Below are 21,072 nucleotides of genomic sequence, written 5' to 3'. Positions count from 1 at the left end.
ATATTGGAACTGTCTGGGTTAGATACCGGTACCTGGTGTCCACGGCTAAGGTGGATGGATACAGGTCTCAGTTGGACATGTTGGTAATGTACCTACATGCATGCTTGGGCATACATATACCGTTGAAAAGCAACGAGTCCCTCTACAGGAGGACGTGGTCAGCTGGAGGTGTGTCTTCGCCATGATTGGAAGTACAGCCTACCTGGTAGATACAGCTCTCTAGTTGAGGCTGATCTTGCCCATATCCAAATCAGGTTTAGATGCCTTCCTCTAGGCAACTACACTCACTCAATGTTGCCTTAATTATGGAATACAAACCTGGGTAGAGTTCAAACAAAGGCACTCAGTCATAGTCAAACGCTTCTTGGAAATTCCTTGCTTAAAGAAGCGTTGGTGCTCAAGGAGTGTGACGTAGACATCATGTACATACCTAGGTACAGAGACAGCCTTCTTTGTACCTACCTACCTACACAAGACCTATGTACTACCTATGTAGGTATGTATGTATGTATGTAGGGAGGAGGGTACCTAGATCCAAGGCGCTCCTTACATACTTTGAGTATTTAGGCTTCTATGCAGGCCAACAATTCAGCAGACACAGCCTTGTTTTCCTGTTTGCCTGCTATTCTCCGTAGAAATGAGTAGTCCTCACCAGTGCACCACACAAGCTACTAGGGTTGCCCTCCAGCCGCGGAACTGTGCACATCCATTCACTGTTGGATTCACTGTTGGACTCGTTGTTTTCAGAGGAACCAACCCTCCTCTACACCTGCAAATGCTCACCGAACCAACATCTAACCTCCGCTCCATGACATCTACTCTTCCGTTCTTTCACCAATCAGGACAGATCTCACGTATTGTCACTTTAGGAGCTCTTGACGCTTTAGCCCCGACCTATCCATCTATTGACTTCCATCCACCGGCCTCCTCAAGGTCATTCATAACCCGACAATGCCTCCCAGAGGGCGACGCGCTCGCTTGCAAGCCGACATCCAGGCTGCCAGCCATGAAACCATCCCCCACGTTTACGGGATAGGGAAAGGAGATGCCCAAGGTAATAGACCGTCATTATTCAGGAACACTCCGCAGCCAGAGAGTAGAAGAATAAGCTCAAACGTTCAACCCTCACACACAGTTGAGCCCAAGCCACCTCTAGGTCCACACATATAATAGCTAACATTTGCTTCTCTCATCCTTCTCTAGATGAATTTGTTTTCACCTTTGTTCACCCTGAGGTGCCTCGTGGTGAGGTAAAACTTTACGCCGCGCCCCAAGGTAAGTTTCAGATTAGCTCCCTTGCCTTTGGTTCGTGGGAGCATATTCTTTCTCTGATTCTCCGGACTAATTATATATTTTGTGAAATATCCAAAATTTGACGTCATCCCGCGCTATCTAAAGAACAGTATTCTGAATCACTTGAGGAAGTCAATAACTAACAGTTGCAAAAGATAGTACAGATTATCCTGTGAACCATTATTTCCTTGTATATGCTAATGATGAGATCCCAAAGGATATTCGTAATGTCCTCGATAACGCCATGACATCAACAAGGGGCATGTTGATATTAGATTTCCTCAAAACTCTCAGCCGACTGCTTTGTACCACTTTGGAACCTACGATGAAGGACGAATATAGCCAGCCTGATGGCTCAGACAGCTCGGTTGGAAGTGATGACGAACTTCAGTTTGACTTTGGAGATGATGTTGAATTTAACGACCCTGGCATCATACAAACACCGATTTCAGATATCATCTTGCAGAGAATTCGGCGAGACTTCAAGGCTGTGCGCAATGCAGGCTTCAAAGTTGGAAAAATCTGTGGTGTCGACCACATCTCAGAAGAGAGCATCGCGGCGATGTCCATTAAAGTCAGCAAATTGTGCCTTTCACCAGAAACCCTCATGGCTTGGAACCTACGCTCATCTGACTATCTTGTTCTCCTCATGAAATATACTGGAAACTATATTTCATTCGAGGATGCCATGGGAAAACCCACTGCACAGATTCCTTACCAATTCAAGCTCCGGAGATGTTCAAGATACCGGCCAACACCGGCCCAAGCCATTGCGGCCTTCTCATTGCCTTCCCGAAAAAGGGGGTTCGAGCAATATACACAAAATCCTCCTAACGACGAGAACTCAACCGTGTCTTGTGGTGAGTTTGGGATTGGTGGTTCCATTGACCTCCTTCTCACAGACTTCATCATTATAATGAAATTGAGAAAGAGTAAGTGAGCTCGAAGCCATGGTTTTAGTGGAAATCTGTGTCTGCTTTGAAGGGTTCGAAATTAAATATTCAATTATGAGCTGCTGACTCTTATCACTCATAGGGTGTAATGTCTCTTGGGATGATGCCAAGAGAATTCGTTCAGAGCTCAATAGCCAGAGTCGGGATATTTCATCAATGAATATTCCAAACCCAGGCCTTGACCCAACTAGTAATCCGGACACGAATATGCCCCCAATTCTGATGGATGACCACCTATCAAGCAGGGGCCCTATTTCTCTTCCTCTTGTCGCAATGCAATTCTCCTTGCGCTACTTGGTCAAGTGCACGGACTACTGCATGATCTGTCATGAGAAACTTGCCGTCAATTTTGATGCACTCAAGCCATATGTCTGTGGTAATCCGCTCTGCTTGTTTCAATACATGAACGTAGGTCTTGGCCCAAGTATTGATCACGAAATCATCAACCAAGAATATGTCGTCGACCTACTCATTAGCTTTTGTTATGCTAGCTTATATGGCTCCGAGAGACCACAGATACGTGAATTTCCAGTAGGGTTGAATCTCCAAGTACCCTGTGTGAAGGGATATCTTCTGCAAACCAGCACGGGTAAGGTTATCCGGGATTTTGGAATACTAGTGGACCCACGAGCAGTCGAGATATCCTGGCCTCGCAGTGAAGTCAGGTTTATCAACGAAATACACTCTTATCATCCGGCGCTGAACGTTGGCCATTGGGTAATTATCCGTACACGTCACGATCTTCGAAAGGTCAACACGTCTCTTCGAGATGTACAGAACCCGACGGCTCGCCCAGATACAGGGACCTTGGATATTTTCCACTATGCACGTATCGAGAACAAATTCGGATCTACCCTTCACCTCCACATTGCCTCTCGGTATCCGGTACCTCTAAGACTGAGCACCTATAACTATGTTCGAGAATGGAATTGGGACTCACTGGACTGTACTTCCGGAGACTTAGTTCTATGTAACCAATCTCTGGATGAACTCGAGACCCCTACGGAAAAGGCATTGTCGCTAGTATTATTACTCAGTGCCTTGCCTTCTGTTACTGAAATGAGATCGTATTTGATGGCTGACCGATCTCGGCGATTGGCAACGTGGGATCGGATACCTTTGGAATCGATGAAGTTGCTAAGATGGATTATTGCCTCGAACCGTTCCTTCATTGTCCAGCTGGATAATCCGGCCGATACAGGTATCAGTTCAAACGACGGGGAAACCAAGAGGCCCGATCGATCACAAGAGAGGATACCAGGAGTTGACGGTTGGATTCAGTTCAGATTCGCGCAAGGGTCTTTGGAAAAGGAGGCACTCTTCTTTGATGCTTTAGACAAGGTGCAAAAACCGAACCGCACGATTCTCGCATGGCAGTGAGTAGATGAAGTACCATTTTTCTTGTGTTTCTAGGAACCCCCACGTTAGATAAACTGGGTGTACAAGAAAGATTTGGCTGGCGGAGTCCTGCATTGCGATAATTTTGGAACGAAGTTCGCTGACAGTTTCTCTTTCATGAATCAGTGGCAGCAACATTGGAAATTGGCACTCGATTATTCGAGAAGGTCTCAACTTCAAAGTTATCAAGAATGGCCGAGCATTTGGTGAAGGCTGCTACTTCAGTCGATCATGGGATTGCAGCATCTGCTATTCTGGAGCAGGTTCCATAGTACCCCCAAATGCTGATGTATGTGCATGCAATTCGATGCCATCGGCTCTTTCAGCTAACTTTCTGCACAGATTCCGATCTGGCCTCAATCCTGCTTGAAGATCACCGGTGCTATGAGCCTCAATGAGCTTGTCAATTTACCTGAGAAGTTCAAGCACACCAAAAATTGTTATGTTGTTGATATCCTGCACTGGATTCAGTGTCGATATCTTTTTGTTCGACCTCTCAATTCTTATGAATCAACGTCGAGCAATAATGAGGCAGCCTCGCTTGATAAAAGAAAGACGTTTAAACAAGATCCACAATACGCAATAACAGGACCAGGGAACAAACAACGTATGTTTGGTGCTGCAATCTCAATTCTTATTTCCTACCATCGCGTCATGGTTACTGGGATCTCGCATACTGACACGGGTCTGTAGTACTTATTCCAGAGATTGCGATTCCTTCGGTCCAACGAGGACAACATCGCGATCCTTCGTCTTCAGATTCGAACAGGGTTGAAAACGATGACACCGATGAAGAGGACAGAGAAGACGTCGACTTTCTTACCTTTGAAGATGATGTAGCACGTCACAACGTGCTCAGCGTGGACAGCCGCTTTCCTCCAACCCCGGACAACCAGGAATGTCAAACAGATTTTCGCCCGGGAAGTTTAGACTTTTCCCAGCTACCCCAACTTCCTCTGCCACCCTACGCAACTGGGGCTGCCCAGAAAATCATCCAAAAGGAACTTAAGAAGCTTGAGAAGATCCAATCCGAAACACCTCTGCACCAACTCGGCTGGTACATTGACTTCGAGAAGATCGAGAACATGTTTCAGTGGATTGTCGAGCTGCACTCATTCGACCCGATCCTGCCCCTTGCGGAAGACATGAAAACGGCCGGGGTCACTAGCATTGTGCTAGAGATTCGATTCCTTCGTGGGTTCCCGGTCACCCCGCCGTTCGTTCGAGTGATCAAACCCCGGTTCTTGCCTTTTTCAATGGGTGGTGGCGGGCATGTAACCTCGGGCGGCGCCATGTGCATGGAATTACTCACAAATACGGGCTGGTCTCCAGCGAATAGTATGGAAAGTGTGTTTCTGCAAGTTCGACTAGCGATGTGCAGCACGGGATCTAAGCCCGCGCGGTTGGAGATGCAGAATGGCGGCAACAGCCAATACAGCATAGGTGAGGCCGTAAGCGCCGCAGAACGCGCCTTTCGTGTCCATGGGTGGGAAATTCCACCAGAGCTTAGAGAATCCATTCAATCATGATAGGATTCTACTTGCTCTTCAAAAGACGGACTGCTGTCTTGGGAGCCAGTAATTGATCTACTGTGTGATATGGTCATACACAAATGATACGTTAACAGGCGATGATTTGCACGCGCTTTACGATTAATGGATTAGACAGGAAGTTGAGAGACGTGAGCATAGGCTTGAAAGTCGCCAAGATGTACAATAGTCTGGACGCACTGTAAGGTAGATTTGGGCTCAGCACTCAGTTTTGTAGTTATGTAGTCATGAACACTAAAAATGGACACGGAAATGTGACAAGTTGGAGAGCTTAAGTGCTCGATCAGTGAGCTATGATAGAAAGTACTACACCTAATGAAGCTGTGGTAACTTCCTGAACCTGGAGGCTATCTTAAACCGCGGCTCATTTTGGAGTAATCGACATTTCTTCAAGACGAAGTTCGGTGAGTTATGACGTGTAGTTGGTACCAACTTTGGCAGATTCGGTGACAGCTATGTAACCCGAGCGACGACGGTAAAAAGCCGAAGAGATAGATCACGGCCGTATCGGCGCCAAGCTGAAAGGCGGAGTTCGGCTCTTCGGGTCTACTTATGCTGGTCTACTCGTTAGTGCCCCTTTGCTCAGATGCATCCGACGAGATGGGATAACTCCGCGAATACAGTCACGAACCGAGGGAGACTAGGTAGGTGAGAGATGAGCATCAGGCTTCTTTACAGCTCTAGCTGTGGCTTTTGACCAGATCCGCAGTAGACACAGCGTCAATTGAAGAAGGCGCAATGAAGCGCATAACAACAAACTTCCGGCCAGCGCGCCAAGCTCTGAGACGCTTCAGCACGATGACGCAGGTGCAGAAGTTGAGACGGCAAAACTCGATACCTGCGTCGTATTACAGAGGAGGCACGTCGCGGGCGATCATGTTACGCCGCGAAGATCTGCCCTCGGATCAATCGCAATGGGACCCCATCTTCCTAGGCTGCATCGGATCGCCCGACCCCTACTGGAGGCAGCTCGACGGCATGGGGGGTGGCATCTCGTCGCTGTCGAAAGTGTGCGTGGTAGGCGAATCTACGCACCCAGAGGCCGACGTCGACTACACCTTTGTGTCGCTGGGCATCGACAACGCAAATGTGGACTACTCAAGTAATTGCGGCAATATGCTCGGCGCAGTCGGCCCCTACGCTATCGACGCGGGCATCACAGAGGGAGAAGGACATTCAAACGGGGATGAGAGCGAGGTCACTGTGCGGATCCACAATACGAATACGGGCAAGATCATACACTCGACCTTCGCGGTCGTCGACGGCGAAGCTGCTGCCTACGGACCCTTCGAGATCGACGGCGTCGCGGGGACAGCGGCGCCTGTGAAGCTGCAGTTCATACGGCCCGCCGGCTCGCGCACGGGGAAATTGCTTCCTACGGGGTCTACGACGGACACGTTTAATGGCATCAGGGCCACATGCATCGACGCGGCGAATCCGTGCGTCTTCGTCTCTGCCGCGCAGCTCGGGGTCCCGGGGGACTTGACGCCGCAGCAGATCGACGACCACCCGACGCTGAAGTCTACGCTGGAGTCGATTCGTCGCGCCGCGGCGGTGAGGATGGGGTTTGCGGCGAGCGAGCACGAGACGCCCGGGAGCGTGCCGAAGATAGCCATCGTCGCGCCGCCGGCTGATCCGTCGCGCTCGAACATCGAGGTGCGCGCCCTGTCCGTCGGGCAGCCGCACAAGGCGATCCCCGTCACGGTCGCGTTGGCGATAGCCGCGGCCGCGAAGCTCGAGGGCACCAACGTCTTCGAGGCTGCAGTGAAAGGGGATAGTGACGAGTCGTCCCCCACAGTCATACGCCATGCGAGCGGCGTCCTCGGCGTTGATGGGAAATTCTCGGATTCAGCGGAACTGGAGTCTGCCACGGTCTTCCGAACGGCGAGGCGGCTGATGGAGGGCAGAGTGTTTTGGAAATGATTGATTGATTGATTGATAGGTTGAAGTCGGCTACCTACGCTTTGACGCGCTCTACTGATCAGCTTATTCCCGTTCGTACCTTTGACAATTGACCGACATTTTGCACTTCGGGGCTACTGTACACGTACTTACTTAAGTACATGTAAGTAGGAGTTGTTGCGGGACCTGATCAGCTCATACACAAGCCGGAAAGCACCGAAAACCGACAACGTACTATGTGAAATTACAGTACTTACACGTCTTGCTCATCCTAGTCTAAGTCCGGAAGCCGTACTTACCGGATCTGTGTGATGATGATGATGATTTATTTATTTATCTATTTTAGACGACCCTCACTTATATTTCGGCTCCTATTACTACGTTGGGCAGAGATAAAGTGTTTTATTTCAAAGCAAGCTGATATTAAAAAAACCTGTTTGTAAAGATAGAAAACCACCGACATCGTGTTATTTTTATGGGGTGACGATAATGATAGCAAGGTTCCTGCGGCTCTGTTGGCTGCGATACCACGTTTCAAACTCATGATATAAACAGGACTGGCCATCGGGCCGTTCGCGTCTAGAACCGTCTGCGCACCGACAAATGTTCAAGTACCTAGATGTGGCGCTTGACGATAGTGTACAGAGGAGTTGTAGACAAATGAATCATGAGGCGCTTATCTGCATGTAATTCCTACGTTGCTAACTTGCTTCACGATAGCACCTAATGCAGGCTGCTCGCACGTTATCTGATCGTTCGACGCTTCCACGATAAGTATCCGGTAGTGGAATAGTGATTTCGAACGCTTGTCACCAATTATGGATACGCAAGCATCAGGCTTCTTAATCCGGATGCAAGTCCGGAGTACCGGAGACCCAAATCAGGTAGCCGGAGAGACGGAGATCTGCAGGGAATAGTGTAGAGGGCTGACCTTTTTTTTTTTCCCCTTTCGCGTTGATTCCTAATTCGTAACCTGCCAATAGGACTTTGAGCGGTTCAAAATTACTATGTAGTAAAATTTCGGCACTTCTCTTTGCCTAATATGATAGCTTTACGTGTTTTAGAAGTAGTGCAATGACAGCTGCAATTAAAAAAAAAGCTGCTGTCTTTGGATAGATAAGGGGGTAAGTACATATGTAGCGGCTTTTAAGTAGTACCGATTATGGCGAGATCTTAGCAGGGGTAGCTGCAATCTAAAACTGGGTCGAAGAGGTTACAGAGGTGAAATGGACGCGAAAAGGATATTGAAAGAATCGCCGGCGGTTAGCGCCGATAACAGAATGCTTGATCTTGCTGTCTGGGCCACATTCTGAATGCTTTGGGATGCATCGGTTCTTTTCGGGACGCTGGTCGTATGGATGTGGGTTCATTGATCGTCTTTTCGACATGAGTTTCAATATGTCTGGCTCGTGTCTTCCGACGTGGTGGATAAGACTAGGTCCTGGGCTGCTGACTTCCTTGAATTTACAAGGGTACGCTGTGTTTCGGAGTTTTTCTTTTGTTTTTTTCCCTCCTCGCTTTCATATGTCCTTTTTTTGGGCTCTGAGGTATGGGTTATTGGTTGCCATGGTGTCCCCATGAATCTATGATTATGCGATAGTGGGGTTTCATTTCACCGCTTGCTTACCTACGATAAAACTCCGGCGACAGAGATGGCTGAGATGATCGCGCAAGCTTTTTTTCGGCAAAACTAGGAGCTGCATGGATGGGGCTGAGCTCACCTAGACCTCCTGGATGAAAGGGGCGATGGAACCTGTTGGGTGGTATTTACATTGGAAATGCAAGCTTGCAAGCCTGATGGTGCCTATCATATGTCAAGACAGGTAGCCGTTATCCACAGTCGATAGCTTACCCATAAATAGTCAAGGAGGTCGTTGGCGTTAGTTTCCGTCTTGTCTAACCTCAATCGAAATCCATTCAAAGAGTTGTTAATTGCTTGAGTGCCACCTTATTGTTGTCTTTTGCTTCAGTTGCAGCCTTGAATGTTTGAAAGGCATCCCTTACTCGAGGATCATAACCCTTTTCCTAAGATAGAAGAGGAAGTTCCGAACGCATTCACTGACTAAATGGAGTCCCCATTCATGCGCATTCCAGCCGAAGTGAGGTTGATGATCTACTCATACCTCTTCGATGCGGGTGAGGCTGGTGATAGTATATGCAAGGACGAAGGATGCTTGAAATCAGGCTCAGACAGCACATCCAGCAAAAAGAGGTCGAAGATAATATCAATCCGAAATAGAAAGGAGCCCACCCCGTTGCAGAGTCAGGCACCCGATAGAGGCTACGATTTTAAACCGCGTACGCGGTACCATATTCTGGATCGGTCTTTCCGCCGCCGTCGTGTCGAGGTGACATATGGGATGGCGAACAAGGGGGCGTACTTCTGTACAGCGTTGATGCGAGTCAACCGTGCCGTGTGGGCCGAGACGTCACATTTGGTTTACGCAAAACACGAGTTTGATTTCGGCGCTGATGTCGAAGCCCCCAAGCCATTCCTCTCGGATCTCACACCTCAGACGCGTGGGTTGGTGAAGCGGATCGCAATCTACAAAAGGGGCCCATGGCTTTTTGACAGCTGGAATGATCGGTGCGAGTGGCAGACTAGTAAGTTATTCTCTCTCAACCCCTCTCATCGCGAGTGTGACTTGGACTGGCCGCCGAATCCCTCGATGTTTTTGCTCTGATATAAAATCTGACTCTCAAAGTGTGCGCTTATCTCTGCGAAAGCTCGGCCGTAGAGCACCTGCGTCTCATCGTCCAGGCTGGTCGACTACCAAGCTCTGGAGGGGAGGAGGAAGAGGAGGAGAAGGAGAAGGAAAAGGAGAAGGAGTGGGCCAGCCCGCGTGAGCTCTCTAAAACCGATGTGGCACTGTTAGTCGATATTCGCCATGATACGCTTGATTGGGTCAGCGATCTCGTGAATTTGAACAAGCTTCGAGAGGTGGAGGTGGAGGCGGACTTTGGCGATGTGCCTCGGGCGCAGAATTCGAACATGTTTGTTTTCATGGCATTTTCGGCGTCCATCGAAAGGGGTTTCAAGGAGTTCTTAAAGTGGCGACTTGGGTTGAGTTGAGCTATGAGGACCATAGTACAAGCTTACTGGCTTCTGAAATCTGATAATGGTAACATTCAAGGACTGACTGCACCGTTGCTTCTTAGCAGAAATGGAAGGGTGTCTGTATTCTGTATGCGTGCCTAAGAATGAGTTTGCATCATAGGTCCGGACTCTACCTGCCTACAGCACCTAAGGTACGGTACCTAACTTAGGCGCCCAAGTGTCTTAGCATCACATACCCCTGCTCTGGAACCAGCCCACCGGGTTCTAGGCGGCCAGGCCCCTGCATTAGCGCCCGGCAGTAACATCACAGCTTACATAGTAACCACCAACGAGTCTCGTCTCGACAAGGCCGTCACAGTTCATAGCGACGTTACCTAACGATACATTGTCAAGTCGCAGAGATAGCTCGAAGTTCCTGTTCTCTCAGTCGAGCCTTGAAACGATACACCACACACACCTACCCGCGTCTCGCCAGATTTTTCCGCCTTCTGACTTCTTATACAAACATGTAAATCCGTGGCTGCACGCACGCCTGCTCAACAGTCTCCGCCTCCATTTTCCTTCGCCTACATCCTCTCAGGATCCTTTCCACAATGCCGATGGTTACCGCCGACACCGATTTACCCAAGTTGCTCGACACCCCCGCGAAGCAGGTCAAATGGGTAAAGAAGCTGGTCGCCGAGCATCTGAAAAGTGCTGCGAAGCGCATCGACAAGCCTCCTATGCAGGGAATGTTCAGCAGGACCCTGTTCGTTACCCTCGCTGACGGCCGTGAGGTGGTTGTGCAATTTCGTACCGAAGCGCTTGACATCAACGCGTTCAAGATCGCCAAGGCGGCGCTAGGCTCATTTGTCCCGGATGCTGAAGCTCTCGGCAATGAAGAGTTAGAGAGCGCGCGGGCCTGGGCTTACTCCCTAACCCTCATGCCCGGCAAGATGTGGCTGCGTGGAGTTGCCGGGAAGGGAGCCGAAGGGCGTATTGCCGTCAACAAGTCATTAGGCCGCGTCTTTTCGAAGGGCTTTCTCGCCGACAACAGCTGTGAAGCTGTCGAAACCAAGCTTCGACCGCACCTGGACGCCATTTTAGCGTCGCCGTTGGAAGATATCCTTCCCTATAAAGCGACTGTTGAGAGCTTCGCCAAGAGGCTTGATGAGTTTGCCCAGCTCCCGCTGTGGGTTGCCCATTACGATCTTAACGACGTGAACGTGCTCATCGACGAGAAATGCGAGGTTACCGCCTTGATCGACTGGGAACTATCCACCCCGCTGCCTTTCGGGGCCGGCTTCGGCCGCATCCACACCATTGCCGGCGAATACACCGGAGGCGAGTTCTGGATGCCGGAAGAATTCGAGGTTGCGGAAAGGGGCTTCTGGACGGAGCTGTTCGACGGAATGCCGGAACACATTCGAACGATGCTGGAAAAAAGCATTGACCTGGTCCAGGATGTTGTCATACTTGCGACCTTGCTAAGTTGCTTTTTCTTTGAGGATGGGAAGGTCGGTGTTGGCCAGGTTACCTTGAAGGCACTCCCGAAATTTATGACCTATCGAATCCCTTTTGTCCGAGGGCAGGAGCAGCCGTATAGAGAATAGTATGAAGTTGGGATAGAATGTGACAGGGAACATAGAGGAATAGCTGAGATTTACATCTAAAGGCACATGGCAAGCAAAACGCTACCTAGCAGAGTTCCTACAAGAACGTGATAAGAAGTGTCCATTCAACCTACTTCATTTGAAGGAGGACTGGAAGCAGCGCCGCGACGCCCTCCAACCCATCGCCGAAGGAGCTCCTCTGCCTGTTGCTGATGGCATTTTCGGGGAGATGAATGCAAACGAAGATGAAGCCGGCTACGAGGTGGTCGAGCACCCCTGCCAGCCCACACCCACCGCATCTTCTCAACAGTGCAGGACGTCAACCCCCGTCTCGTCGTCGAAGTTCCTTCCCCCTACGAATGACTCCGTTCCAGGTAGTGGTGGCAAGAAACGAAAAGCCTCGTCGCCGTCGGCATCCTCTCGCGAATCTTCCGGACCAAAGAGCAAGAAAAAGAGTTATTGGGGAGTGGAATGCCAGAAACGGCCGTTATTTCCACAAACACTTTGACGGAAGGGTCACTTGGCTTGAGGGTTCTGATGATGGAAATTGAGGAGGCCTGGGTTCTGGTGTATGTGACTTACCACCATAGGTCGCGAGGAGCGCACTGCGGTGGAGTCAGACCTCCATCAAGACTACCGCCAAGTGGTGGCTAGGACGCGCCCAAGCGCGTCCTAGCAAGTACTGCGGTCGATCTGGAGAAGGAATATGGACACGTGTCCCTAACGAGCCTTTGTGGGAGGAACTCTCCCTGAGCTGGGGCGTGGGGGACGAGGGGGAATCATGTGAGAACGACTCGCTCGGGTGTTTTGTGTTGGCTGCACGGGTGGCCCAGGGGCTGGCACACCCGTCCCGAAACCTCATGCCTATGTTTCGTGAGGACGGTGGTGGTACCTCCCTGGACTTACCGTGCACCGTTGACTTCTTGCATATCGAAACAGTCACAAGCTTGTATCGTTCCCCTGCATGCAGAACACCAGCATCCCCCGAACATTATCGCAGAAACAATGATGTCTTCTGGGGAACGGCCTGAGAACGATATCTCGCCGGATCGTGTGACTCATAAGAGTCACTACCTTCAAGATGCGGGACTTTCCCGCTCGCCGCCCGGTCCTTGGCCGCCCGCACACGTGAGCCGAAGCCCGAGGTCCAATCATTGGCAGCGGGTATGTTTAGGTGTATAGAAGTTTCACCAACAGAAAAAATGATTGGATGCACAGCATTCTCGTCGAAACATGAGGCTTAGCTGCCTAGAACGAATCTCTCATGACCTAAAGCGAGACCAGCCACCTCGGGGAAATGTTGGCATCAAGCTATTCCCAATACCTGAATCTCCTGTGCCTTGTGTATGCTTTTCGGTCGTCGCTTTCTACTTGATGTTCGTTTTGGTACCCCTGCAGGAGAGAGTGCATGACGCCCATTCTGCGATGACCCATTACGCTTGTGACCTCTCCGCCTATCGTCTAGAGACCTTGCAGACTTGACGGACCCTCCGCGCCTGGCTCTTGGCTTGTTTGGCGGTGGAATCGCCACTGGGTTTGGCTGCGCCGGCTGCATGCTCTCATTGCGTTGCGTGGGCTGAGGTTCTCCTTGGAAGAACGCTGTGGCTACCGTTTGTGTCCAGTCCATAGGCGTAGGTACTGCAGAGTATAGCATTGCTGTTCCATTTATCTGGTTCGCTAGTGGTGATACTCCCAAACCTGCCAAGGTGGCATTTGTCGGTGGGGTTTGCAACACGACGTTGGTGGACTGCTCGAAGGCGTTGAGGAGGTTGCGAGCCGTTGGACGCCGATCGGCGTCGACTCTGAGCATAGATACGAGGCGATGTGCGTGCTGATTTAGGCGCGCCTGGAGTTCCTCATACCACTGCTTCCACTCCGATAGTTCTTGCCTGTCTTTTTCAGATGGCAGTCCCCCCAAACACTCAACAGCAGTAACGCCAAGCCCCCATATATCAACCTTTGGCGTCTGCTCCCTGTTCTCCCGAACTTCAGGCGCCATGTACCATTGTGTTCCAACGATAGTATTTGATGTATCGACGACTTTGGCAATCCCGAAGTCCGTCAGAAGGAACTTGTCGCCTCGGTAGAGGATATTTGGAGGCTTAATGTCTCGATGGATGATTGGTGGATCGCGGGAGTGAACGAAATCCAGTGCGTTTAACATCTGGTATAGCATCATGTCGGTCACGTCCGCCACTGTCTCTGGCGCTTCACGTCTGAGCCGCTGCAGCAAATCGTGGAGGTTACCTTCATAAATAGGCATGAAGATTTCGATAATTCGTCCGATCTTGAATCCCTGGGTGTGTGTGTACGGCACGATATGAGGCTGATACGATTAGCGTGAGGCAAGCAGATCCAGAGTAGGGAGCTCACATGCGGTAATGCCTGAACCAAGCTCACTTCCATTTCCACTCTTTTCCCGAAATCCCTCTCCGAATAGATCTTCCATTGAGGTACTTCCGCCTTCACGGCGACGATTTTGCAAGCGTGGTGCGCGCCGGTATACATGTCAACAACCTTGTGCACTTCACCTTGCCCCCCTCTCCCAAGCGGTCTAAGCTTTGTGATTTGGATCTCATCGTCTTCCTCAGGCTCGAGTTGGGTCCTGAACCGAGTATTATGGGGGTTGAAGGTGATCGTTGACGCGGACTTGTAGGTGGTTGTCAATCCTTCAGATTGGAGAGACTGCAAGCCTAGGGTGAAGATTCGCTGCAGGGTCCCTTCGATTGTCCGATCAGGGTCGGGTTGGCCCGCGAATGCAAGCTTCTCCTCGGTGAATTTCGCTTCATCTTGGGCCCTCGTTCTTCGTGGTATTAGGCGAAACTCAGCGTCACGCATTTTGAAGATCCACTGGCGTTCAACGGCAGGACCGTCGGGGTTGCGATACGGGTCAGGGCTGAGTACTACGACGCACTGCCGAGGGGTCTTCCATATCTGGGGAGCCCCCGGCTTCTCCTTTTTTTTTGGCCGTTCTGGAAGGTGACAACGACATCGCGGAGTTCTATATCGTTCTTCTCGGATATATCGTGTAGGAGCAGCTCTCCGGTATCTTTATTAAAGTCGAAATAGCATTGGTCGTTTCTCGAGAAGCGGTTATTGAGGATCACATCGTTGTGTTCGCGCCGGCCGAATCGCACCAGGTATGGCGGGTTTTTGAGCTGCTGGTCGAGCCCGATTCGCAAGAATGGCTTTGATGGGTTGTTAGGATCTACCCATCTTCGGTCGCGGTTGGCAGGATCGTTGACGATCTGCCACGCGTATTTGTTGTAGGGTTCAAGATAGAAGACCGCCCTGCTTCTGCTGGCCGACGCGAAACCCATTGACATACCTTCCCCAACAGACATACACGCGGGGTAAGCTCAGATGACTCACTGACTACGGGTTGTCGGCGGCTAATACATAGGCGCCCCGCAAGCCGTAACTATGCAGGGATGCCCGACCTAGACTAACGCGTCCAGTGACAAAGCCGACCTCCGGTTCCTACAGTAGACACCATCTGTTTCGGTTCACGGCCGGGCATCCCTACCAGGATGACACACCCAACTTCGAGCATCCCCATTTTTGGCCTTCCATTCGCTGGCAACAAGTCGGCTCGTCCGGTACGTAAGCACACTGGTGAAATCTTTTCAATTCGTTCACACCCAATATATCTGCATTAGTTCGCAGAGTCACTAGCATGATGCGGCTGAATCGCCTTTGCATTGATTCGCTGGCTGGAGGCTTTGTGATTTGTGACCCCATGCAACATATCGGGTAGACTGAAAACGGCCCACCTTAATTGTGTGAGAAGTAACTGAGTTCGAAGCAGTCTTGGACCGGTGTACACTCGTATTGCAGCGAGGCTTATCGAACGGCCTCGATTCCTAATAACCGACACGGTGACGCCAGGTCCACCAGGACCAAGGACATAGACATAAAGAGCACCTATAAGTGAAGGGGAAGTCAAAGGTTTGGTACGAGCTCTGCTCTCTGTGACATTCTGTTCCAGTGCGAGCTCGGTGGTCTCAGTGGAGACAATGCATTCTGGTTGTTATTCGACGACAGGTCAACTGCACTGCAACGGGACGGTGATGGAGGGAAGTGAAATGTTTTTAGGCTTAGTGGTGTAAATTTCTTTACTGCCCTGCTAGGTTGACGCCGCCATCCCCAAGAAACATCAAGGCCTGCTGGAAACAACATAGACGAACGTTGTGCAATTGTAGATAAGAGCACATGCCAGCTCTCTCAACTAAACCCTCGTGTGGTATCTGACCACTGTTTCATTGATAATGAATACTGAGTCGAGAAAACGCTGTATTGCAATCCAAGGCCGACAATGAAACTCCTCCCTAGCTTCGCGCATCCAACATCCATCATATTGGCCGTCCAAAACCATCTCCCGAGTCGCACCGAAGAACGATAAACTGTATCGCCTTCCACCCAGCTTCATCATTGCTTGCAACCGACTCCGATAATTCTACAATTGAAATGTAGGATTCGGGCGCTGATGGTCCTGAAAGAACTCTAACTGGGTGTACCAAAGCGATATTAGGCGCTGAATACGGTGACCTGAGAGGTAATACTGTTTTGGAGTCTTGCAGACCTGGTCTAAATATCAAGCTCCGGAACCCAGCCCACAGATACAGCAACGTTGGGGAAGCGCGAATGAAGGGTTTTGCATGAGAACTTATTGCCTATACCGAAAGTAAACTGAGCATGTCCAGCCACGAACACCACATTGAGTATTCTGCGGCTATACACATGTAAACATCTTGCGCTAATGGCAGGGCCAAAAACGCTTCCGCTAGTAGCTCAGCCAAATACTTTGCTCGGTACTCGCTCTCGAGGAACGACTCGTTGTTCGATGCCTATTCTGAAGACTAGGCAGCGTGGGACAGACGGTAGAAAGCAAGCACCCACCATGTGTTGAACAAGAGCACGGACTATTCGGTCTGGCTCTTGCTCAACGCATCTTCAGGCTGTCGTTTGAGATACGCGCATCATGAATATACTCTATGTAGCATCGTGCACGTGTATATCCCGAGCTAACGACATTAAATGGAACCAGGCCGGATCTAACGCCCTAAGTCTAGTATGCACCAAGGTTGAATCACTAGGCCAGTCTTCCCGATTTTAAAATGCTACCTAGTTGTCTTCGCGTCAAGCTAGGTTAGCATACCTGCGCTTATATCTCGGGATTGCGGAATTAAGTAGTGGATCTTATACATGGCCGTAAAATATTTGCGATTTCCCCGTAATTCCGTTCGGATTATCCTACTATTCAATCGTTCGACGGTCTCCCGGCCTCGCGCTGTTTGCTCGAATATTGTCTGCGGAGGTGGGCCGAGGATGACACGTAGTGCCGCAAATATCACAAAAGCCTGTGAGGTATGCAGGAAAGCCAAGCTACGATGTGATGGTGATACACCGTGCCGACGGTGCGTCGACAAGGGGAGACAAGCCGACTGTGAGTACCGTGAACGGCCTCGGGTGAGGAAGCAGACTCGCCGTCCTCAGCCTCAAAAAGACTCCGAGTATACTTCTCCTGCTAGCCACTCCAGTCAGCAAGTTGGCGGAGTAGTTGAGCGCAACGTAGCCCAGCCAGAACCTTACCGCCAGAGTGTGGCAGCAACCCATGAGGTAAAAAGAATCTTGGAAGACTTTCTCCTATCCGCCGCTGCAGCTATCAAATTCCACTCGATAATCCATCACGCCCTGCTGATTTCATCGAAGTATGAGTCCCTAATTACTGACCCACATTCCTACATAGTATGCATCTGACTGTATCTTTACTTCACGGTTATTCTATGGCCCCTCATCGTCCTTCGCTTTCTCGCAACAGGTATATCGAATACTATGGCAGTCTGGTGAACAGATTCACAATGATCACAACTCGGACACAGTCCAAGAAGGAGGCCCAGGACTTAGTCTCTTGAAACAACGAGCAATATTCTTCGGAATTCCAACCAGAGTGGACGTGAGCTCTATTTCCCAATCGATTAATCAACACAGGCTCTGTGATTGGCTCCCCCTAAATGAGGCCGAGAAACTCTTAGGGCATTTCATCTCAACCAATATTTTCCAGATTCCGTTCTTCTCTCCAGTCGAAATGACTGATCTGCTTCACAGTGTGTACAACAGCGAAGCAAGCGCATCTCTGTCGCCTCAAGTAAAGGCGGTAGTATTGGCCATCTTGGCCAATGGAGCTTTGAACACATCTGATACTTATCTTGCCGAGTCGTTGTTCGTCCGCGCGAAACAAGAAGTAGCAGCTTGTGATGACGAGGTCAGTTTGACTATGACCCATTTATCACTACTACTCGCAACATACCAGAATAACATAGGCCGCCCCCATTCGTCCTATCTTCATACTGGAGTTGCCTCAAGGAAGATTTTCGCAATGGGGTTGCACAGCTATGGCCCTGAAGGCAACGCTCGCCCCGATATGATACAAAAACGGCGCATCATGGCCTGGAGCGTGTATTATCATGAAACGTAAGTTTTTTCTCAGTCGATGTGTTGGTGAACCGAGCACACTAATGCCACTTCATTATGTTAAGCATGCATGCGCTTTTCTTGGGCCGTGAGAGCACGTACAAGAAGGCGAGCATCCGAACGCCTTTTCCTGACAACCAACCCACTCTTGTTGGCCTGTGCAAATTAGCTCAAATTGCGGAAGATAGTGCAGCCACGATATACGGGTCAACCTGTGCATCATTGTGGCAGTTATACCAAGCCGCAGAGAAGATACACGGCAGACTCCAGGCCTGCGCGGAGGAGCTGGGGATAGCGTCATCGGCTGCGGCTGCTCGCTCATCGATGTTTACTCCAACTGCAATATTGCTTTTACACAATAGTGCGTATTGTGAAGCAGCTTCAACCCCTTTTCTTGTCTGGAAGCTAACCTCTAAAGTTTACTATCATACTCTGCTCCTCACATTCCGGCCTTTCCTGATTGCCGAATTTGCGTTACATCTGAAACAACCCTCGGCATCAAGAAATCGGAATCAGATGTGGTTAATACGGGCCCGTAGGATAGCTATAGAGGCTGCACAAGACTGTATAGTATACATGAATGAAGCTTACCATGACTTCCATTCATGTCGAACGATTCGCTTTAATGCTTTCTTTCTTGAATCTAGTAGCCAAGCGCTATGCTACGATATGTTAAGGAATCCATCCAAACTATCTTATAATAAAGAATATCTCAGGACAGCATTGAACTGCTTAGAGCAGATGGTCAAGGACGAACCGATGGTACATACCGAATCATCAATGACGGAAACACTGCGAATTGTGGAACAGCACCTCTCGACGAATAGAACTGAGCAAGGGATACTGGAACACGGCGGGAATGGCGAACGGACGAGTCCCACAGGAGATGTATCTCATCAGCAACACGCCGGTTCTATTCCCACGGTAACACACGATTTCCTAGTAGATGAATCAGAACATATGATTTACTTGAACGGCACTACTAGTTTACCGGATCCCCTTATCCAGTCTCAAAACCCCAATTTCTTCACCACCGATCTATTCAATTTCTTCCCGCTGGACACAATATCAGATGACTCTACTAGTCCGTGGCACGTGTAATCTAGTATGTATCATCTTCATAAGAAACAGATGGTAAACTCAGAAGAACACTTCATACATTGTCGCCGTGCTTCCTATCATTCTAACAAAAGGTGGCTACTCATCTGGTCATCTCCAAAGTGGATATGGAAGAACTTCGGCAACCCCCTTAGAGTACTACCGAAGGGACGACCCGAAAGACGTGGGCACAGGAAATCAACATGTGAAGAGATACGCGGACTGAAGTCTCCATCGACCCATCCTAAAGGTGAAAAGCATAGTTGTGGCCAAAAGCGGGGTGAAAAGGTGTGACTGAGTATTATCATGTATGGGTATGAATCCCCAATTTCCTAGACTTCTTCAAACTCGAAGTCCTACCTACAAATTTCTGACCTCACCGCGATATAGCTGATCGTTATAGGTTTCAACCAGCAAGCCTCGCGTTGTACTTGTAAGCATGGGATATAGCCTATTCCCCCGAAGCATCCTTTCCACTTCATCATGGCTGTTACTGTTTACATCATTATACCTATATCCCGATTAACCCACAATCTGGATATTTTACCTTGGTCTCCGTGTTGAGAGTAGGGAAGGCGACGTCGCGATCAGTCAATAATATCGTGGAACAATGGACAGTATGATTGAGGCTAGCAATGTAGCTGTCAATCTGCGGAAATTCCGGGTTGCCCCTAGCCAACACGGCCCTTTGGAATTTAAACCACATATAGGCGCAGTGCCTCAAATGGTACTCCCAGCTAACCCAAAGGTGGTTACCGTGACCACCCACAAGTTCTTCGTGACTGATGATTTGCTTTCCCTTTCGTCACAATCAAGGTTAATGATAATCACGTTTCATATACGGGGGGAGAGTGGCGGGGTTACATGGAAAACCCCTGGCAATGGAACTTCTCAAGAAGGCGTGCTAGGGACGCTTTCACGCCTCGAAAGGAAATAAACAATCTTCAATACTCACCTCGGGATCCGCATAATAATGCCAATTTCTCGTCGCCTCAAACGAGTCCACCAATTCCCGATCGTAACACTCGCTGGGCAGCCAACAAAAAGATATCGTGTCAAAGTGACATCCTCGAGCCTTGGCCTCTTCCGGCGTCGAGCCGCACGGAGATTTCATGCGGAACTGCGGCGGTTTGGCGTGCGCAACTAGCTCCGTGAGAACCTCGGTCGCGTGCTCGGAAACATCTTGGTAATTACCAACTTTCGCGGGATGTGGCACGGAGGCCCGGGCAAAGAAGAGTGACGCAGCCGCTGTCAAGATGACGGCGGTGACGACTATCCCCACGACGCGATATATGGACACGGAATATGGCCTGTTGGCGGTATTCGCGGATATGTTCCCAAACTCAACGGGCTCGCCTTCTTCCTTGGACTTAAGGAAGCCTTGTCTTTGTTCATCTTCAGCGTATTCTCGGCTTTCGTCATCGACATATTGCTGACTTGGTTCTACCCGCGACGACGACTTGACCAAAAGTCGCGAAAATGTTGTTTTGATGGCCTCCATCGTAAACACTTAGCGAATGATGAACCTTGGTTTGACGTGAGTTGCGGTAATAGCCATAGGTTTGAAAAGGGTTTAACCCGGAATGTGCAAGCAGCGGTATGAACGCGTTACGAGTTATGGAAGGGCTAGCGATTGACAAGACTACTACTGAATGACTACAACAAGTTACCTCACCCAGGCCTCCCCGAGGACACTGTCAAGCCATGAGTCCGTCCAATTAGGATCCTCACGGAAAAGGGCCTTAATTTGATCG

The 21,072-nt window shown here is 49.8% G+C and overlaps 7 protein-coding genes across 7 annotated transcripts; 5 read left to right on the top strand and 2 right to left on the bottom strand.

Annotated features, from left to right (window-relative positions):
• Window positions 1-951: 951 nt before the first annotated feature.
• F5B22DRAFT_645993 (uncharacterized protein) lies at window positions 952-5,173 on the top strand (the record flags this gene model as incomplete). Its single annotated transcript, XM_047978671.1, has 7 exons — window positions 952-1,054; window positions 1,204-1,275; window positions 1,449-2,225; window positions 2,329-3,622; window positions 3,771-3,933; window positions 3,987-4,251; window positions 4,338-5,173. 7 exons carry the CDS (start codon window positions 952-954, stop codon window positions 5,171-5,173), a joined length of 3,510 nt encoding a protein of 1,169 aa, XP_047831462.1.
• Window positions 5,174-5,548: 375 nt separating this feature from the next.
• F5B22DRAFT_120046 (DUF453 domain protein) lies at window positions 5,549-7,275 on the top strand. Its single transcript, XM_047968882.1, has one exon. The coding sequence runs from the start codon at window positions 5,933-5,935 to the stop codon at window positions 7,115-7,117; it is 1,185 nt and encodes a 394-aa protein (XP_047831461.1). The 5' UTR covers window positions 5,549-5,932; the 3' UTR covers window positions 7,118-7,275.
• A 1,645-nt stretch (window positions 7,276-8,920) lies between these two features.
• Window positions 8,921-10,458, top strand: F5B22DRAFT_119285 (uncharacterized protein). The gene is made up of 2 exons (XM_047968877.1): window positions 8,921-9,700; window positions 9,802-10,458. Exons 1-2 carry the CDS (start codon window positions 9,163-9,165, stop codon window positions 10,167-10,169), a joined length of 906 nt encoding a protein of 301 aa, XP_047831460.1. The 5' UTR covers window positions 8,921-9,162; the 3' UTR covers window positions 10,170-10,458.
• F5B22DRAFT_119286 (uncharacterized protein) lies at window positions 10,459-11,863 on the top strand. Its single transcript, XM_047968878.1, has one exon. It carries the CDS (start codon window positions 10,748-10,750, stop codon window positions 11,744-11,746), a length of 999 nt encoding a protein of 332 aa, XP_047831459.1. The 5' UTR covers window positions 10,459-10,747; the 3' UTR covers window positions 11,747-11,863.
• Window positions 11,864-13,052: 1,189 nt separating this feature from the next.
• Window positions 13,053-15,305, bottom strand: F5B22DRAFT_635959 (kinase-like protein; the record flags this gene model as incomplete). Its single annotated transcript, XM_047977219.1, has 4 exons — window positions 13,053-14,072; window positions 14,120-14,701; window positions 14,731-15,043; window positions 15,286-15,305. The coding sequence occupies 4 exons, from the start codon at window positions 15,303-15,305 to the stop codon at window positions 13,053-13,055; spliced, it is 1,935 nt and encodes a 644-aa protein (XP_047831458.1).
• A 1,769-nt stretch (window positions 15,306-17,074) lies between these two features.
• Window positions 17,075-19,321, top strand: F5B22DRAFT_635958 (uncharacterized protein; the record flags this gene model as incomplete). The annotated part of the gene is made up of 4 exons (XM_047977218.1): window positions 17,075-17,365; window positions 17,496-18,220; window positions 18,286-18,581; window positions 18,639-19,321. 4 exons carry the CDS (start codon window positions 17,075-17,077, stop codon window positions 19,319-19,321), a joined length of 1,995 nt encoding a protein of 664 aa, XP_047831457.1.
• Window positions 19,322-19,829: 508 nt separating this feature from the next.
• Window positions 19,830-20,819, bottom strand: F5B22DRAFT_645987 (uncharacterized protein; the record flags this gene model as incomplete). The annotated part of the gene is made up of 2 exons (XM_047978670.1): window positions 19,830-20,117; window positions 20,274-20,819. 2 exons carry the CDS (start codon window positions 20,817-20,819, stop codon window positions 19,830-19,832), a joined length of 834 nt encoding a protein of 277 aa, XP_047831456.1.
• Window positions 20,820-21,072: the final 253 nt, after the last annotated feature.

Source organism: Xylaria bambusicola, assembly GCF_022495145.1.
Source record: "Xylaria bambusicola strain CBS 139988 unplaced genomic scaffold F5B22scaffold_17, whole genome shotgun sequence".
In the NCBI taxonomy this organism is placed as follows: domain Eukaryota; kingdom Fungi; phylum Ascomycota; class Sordariomycetes; order Xylariales; family Xylariaceae; genus Xylaria; species Xylaria bambusicola.
Note: the sequence above shows the minus strand (reverse complement) of the source record. Positions and strands in the feature narration are given on the sequence as shown.

Coding starts and splice junctions, on each gene's coding strand:
- F5B22DRAFT_119285 (XM_047968877.1), top strand. CDS start 9,163: ATGGAGTCCCCATTCATGCGCATTCCAGCCGAAGTGAGGTTGATGATC. Junction 9,701..9,801: donor TCGGTGCGAGTGGCAGACTA/GTAAGTTATTCT, acceptor TGACTCTCAAAG/TGTGCGCTTATCTCTGCGAA.
- F5B22DRAFT_120046 (XM_047968882.1), top strand. CDS start 5,933: ATGAAGCGCATAACAACAAACTTCCGGCCAGCGCGCCAAGCTCTGAGA.
- F5B22DRAFT_119286 (XM_047968878.1), top strand. CDS start 10,748: ATGCCGATGGTTACCGCCGACACCGATTTACCCAAGTTGCTCGACACC.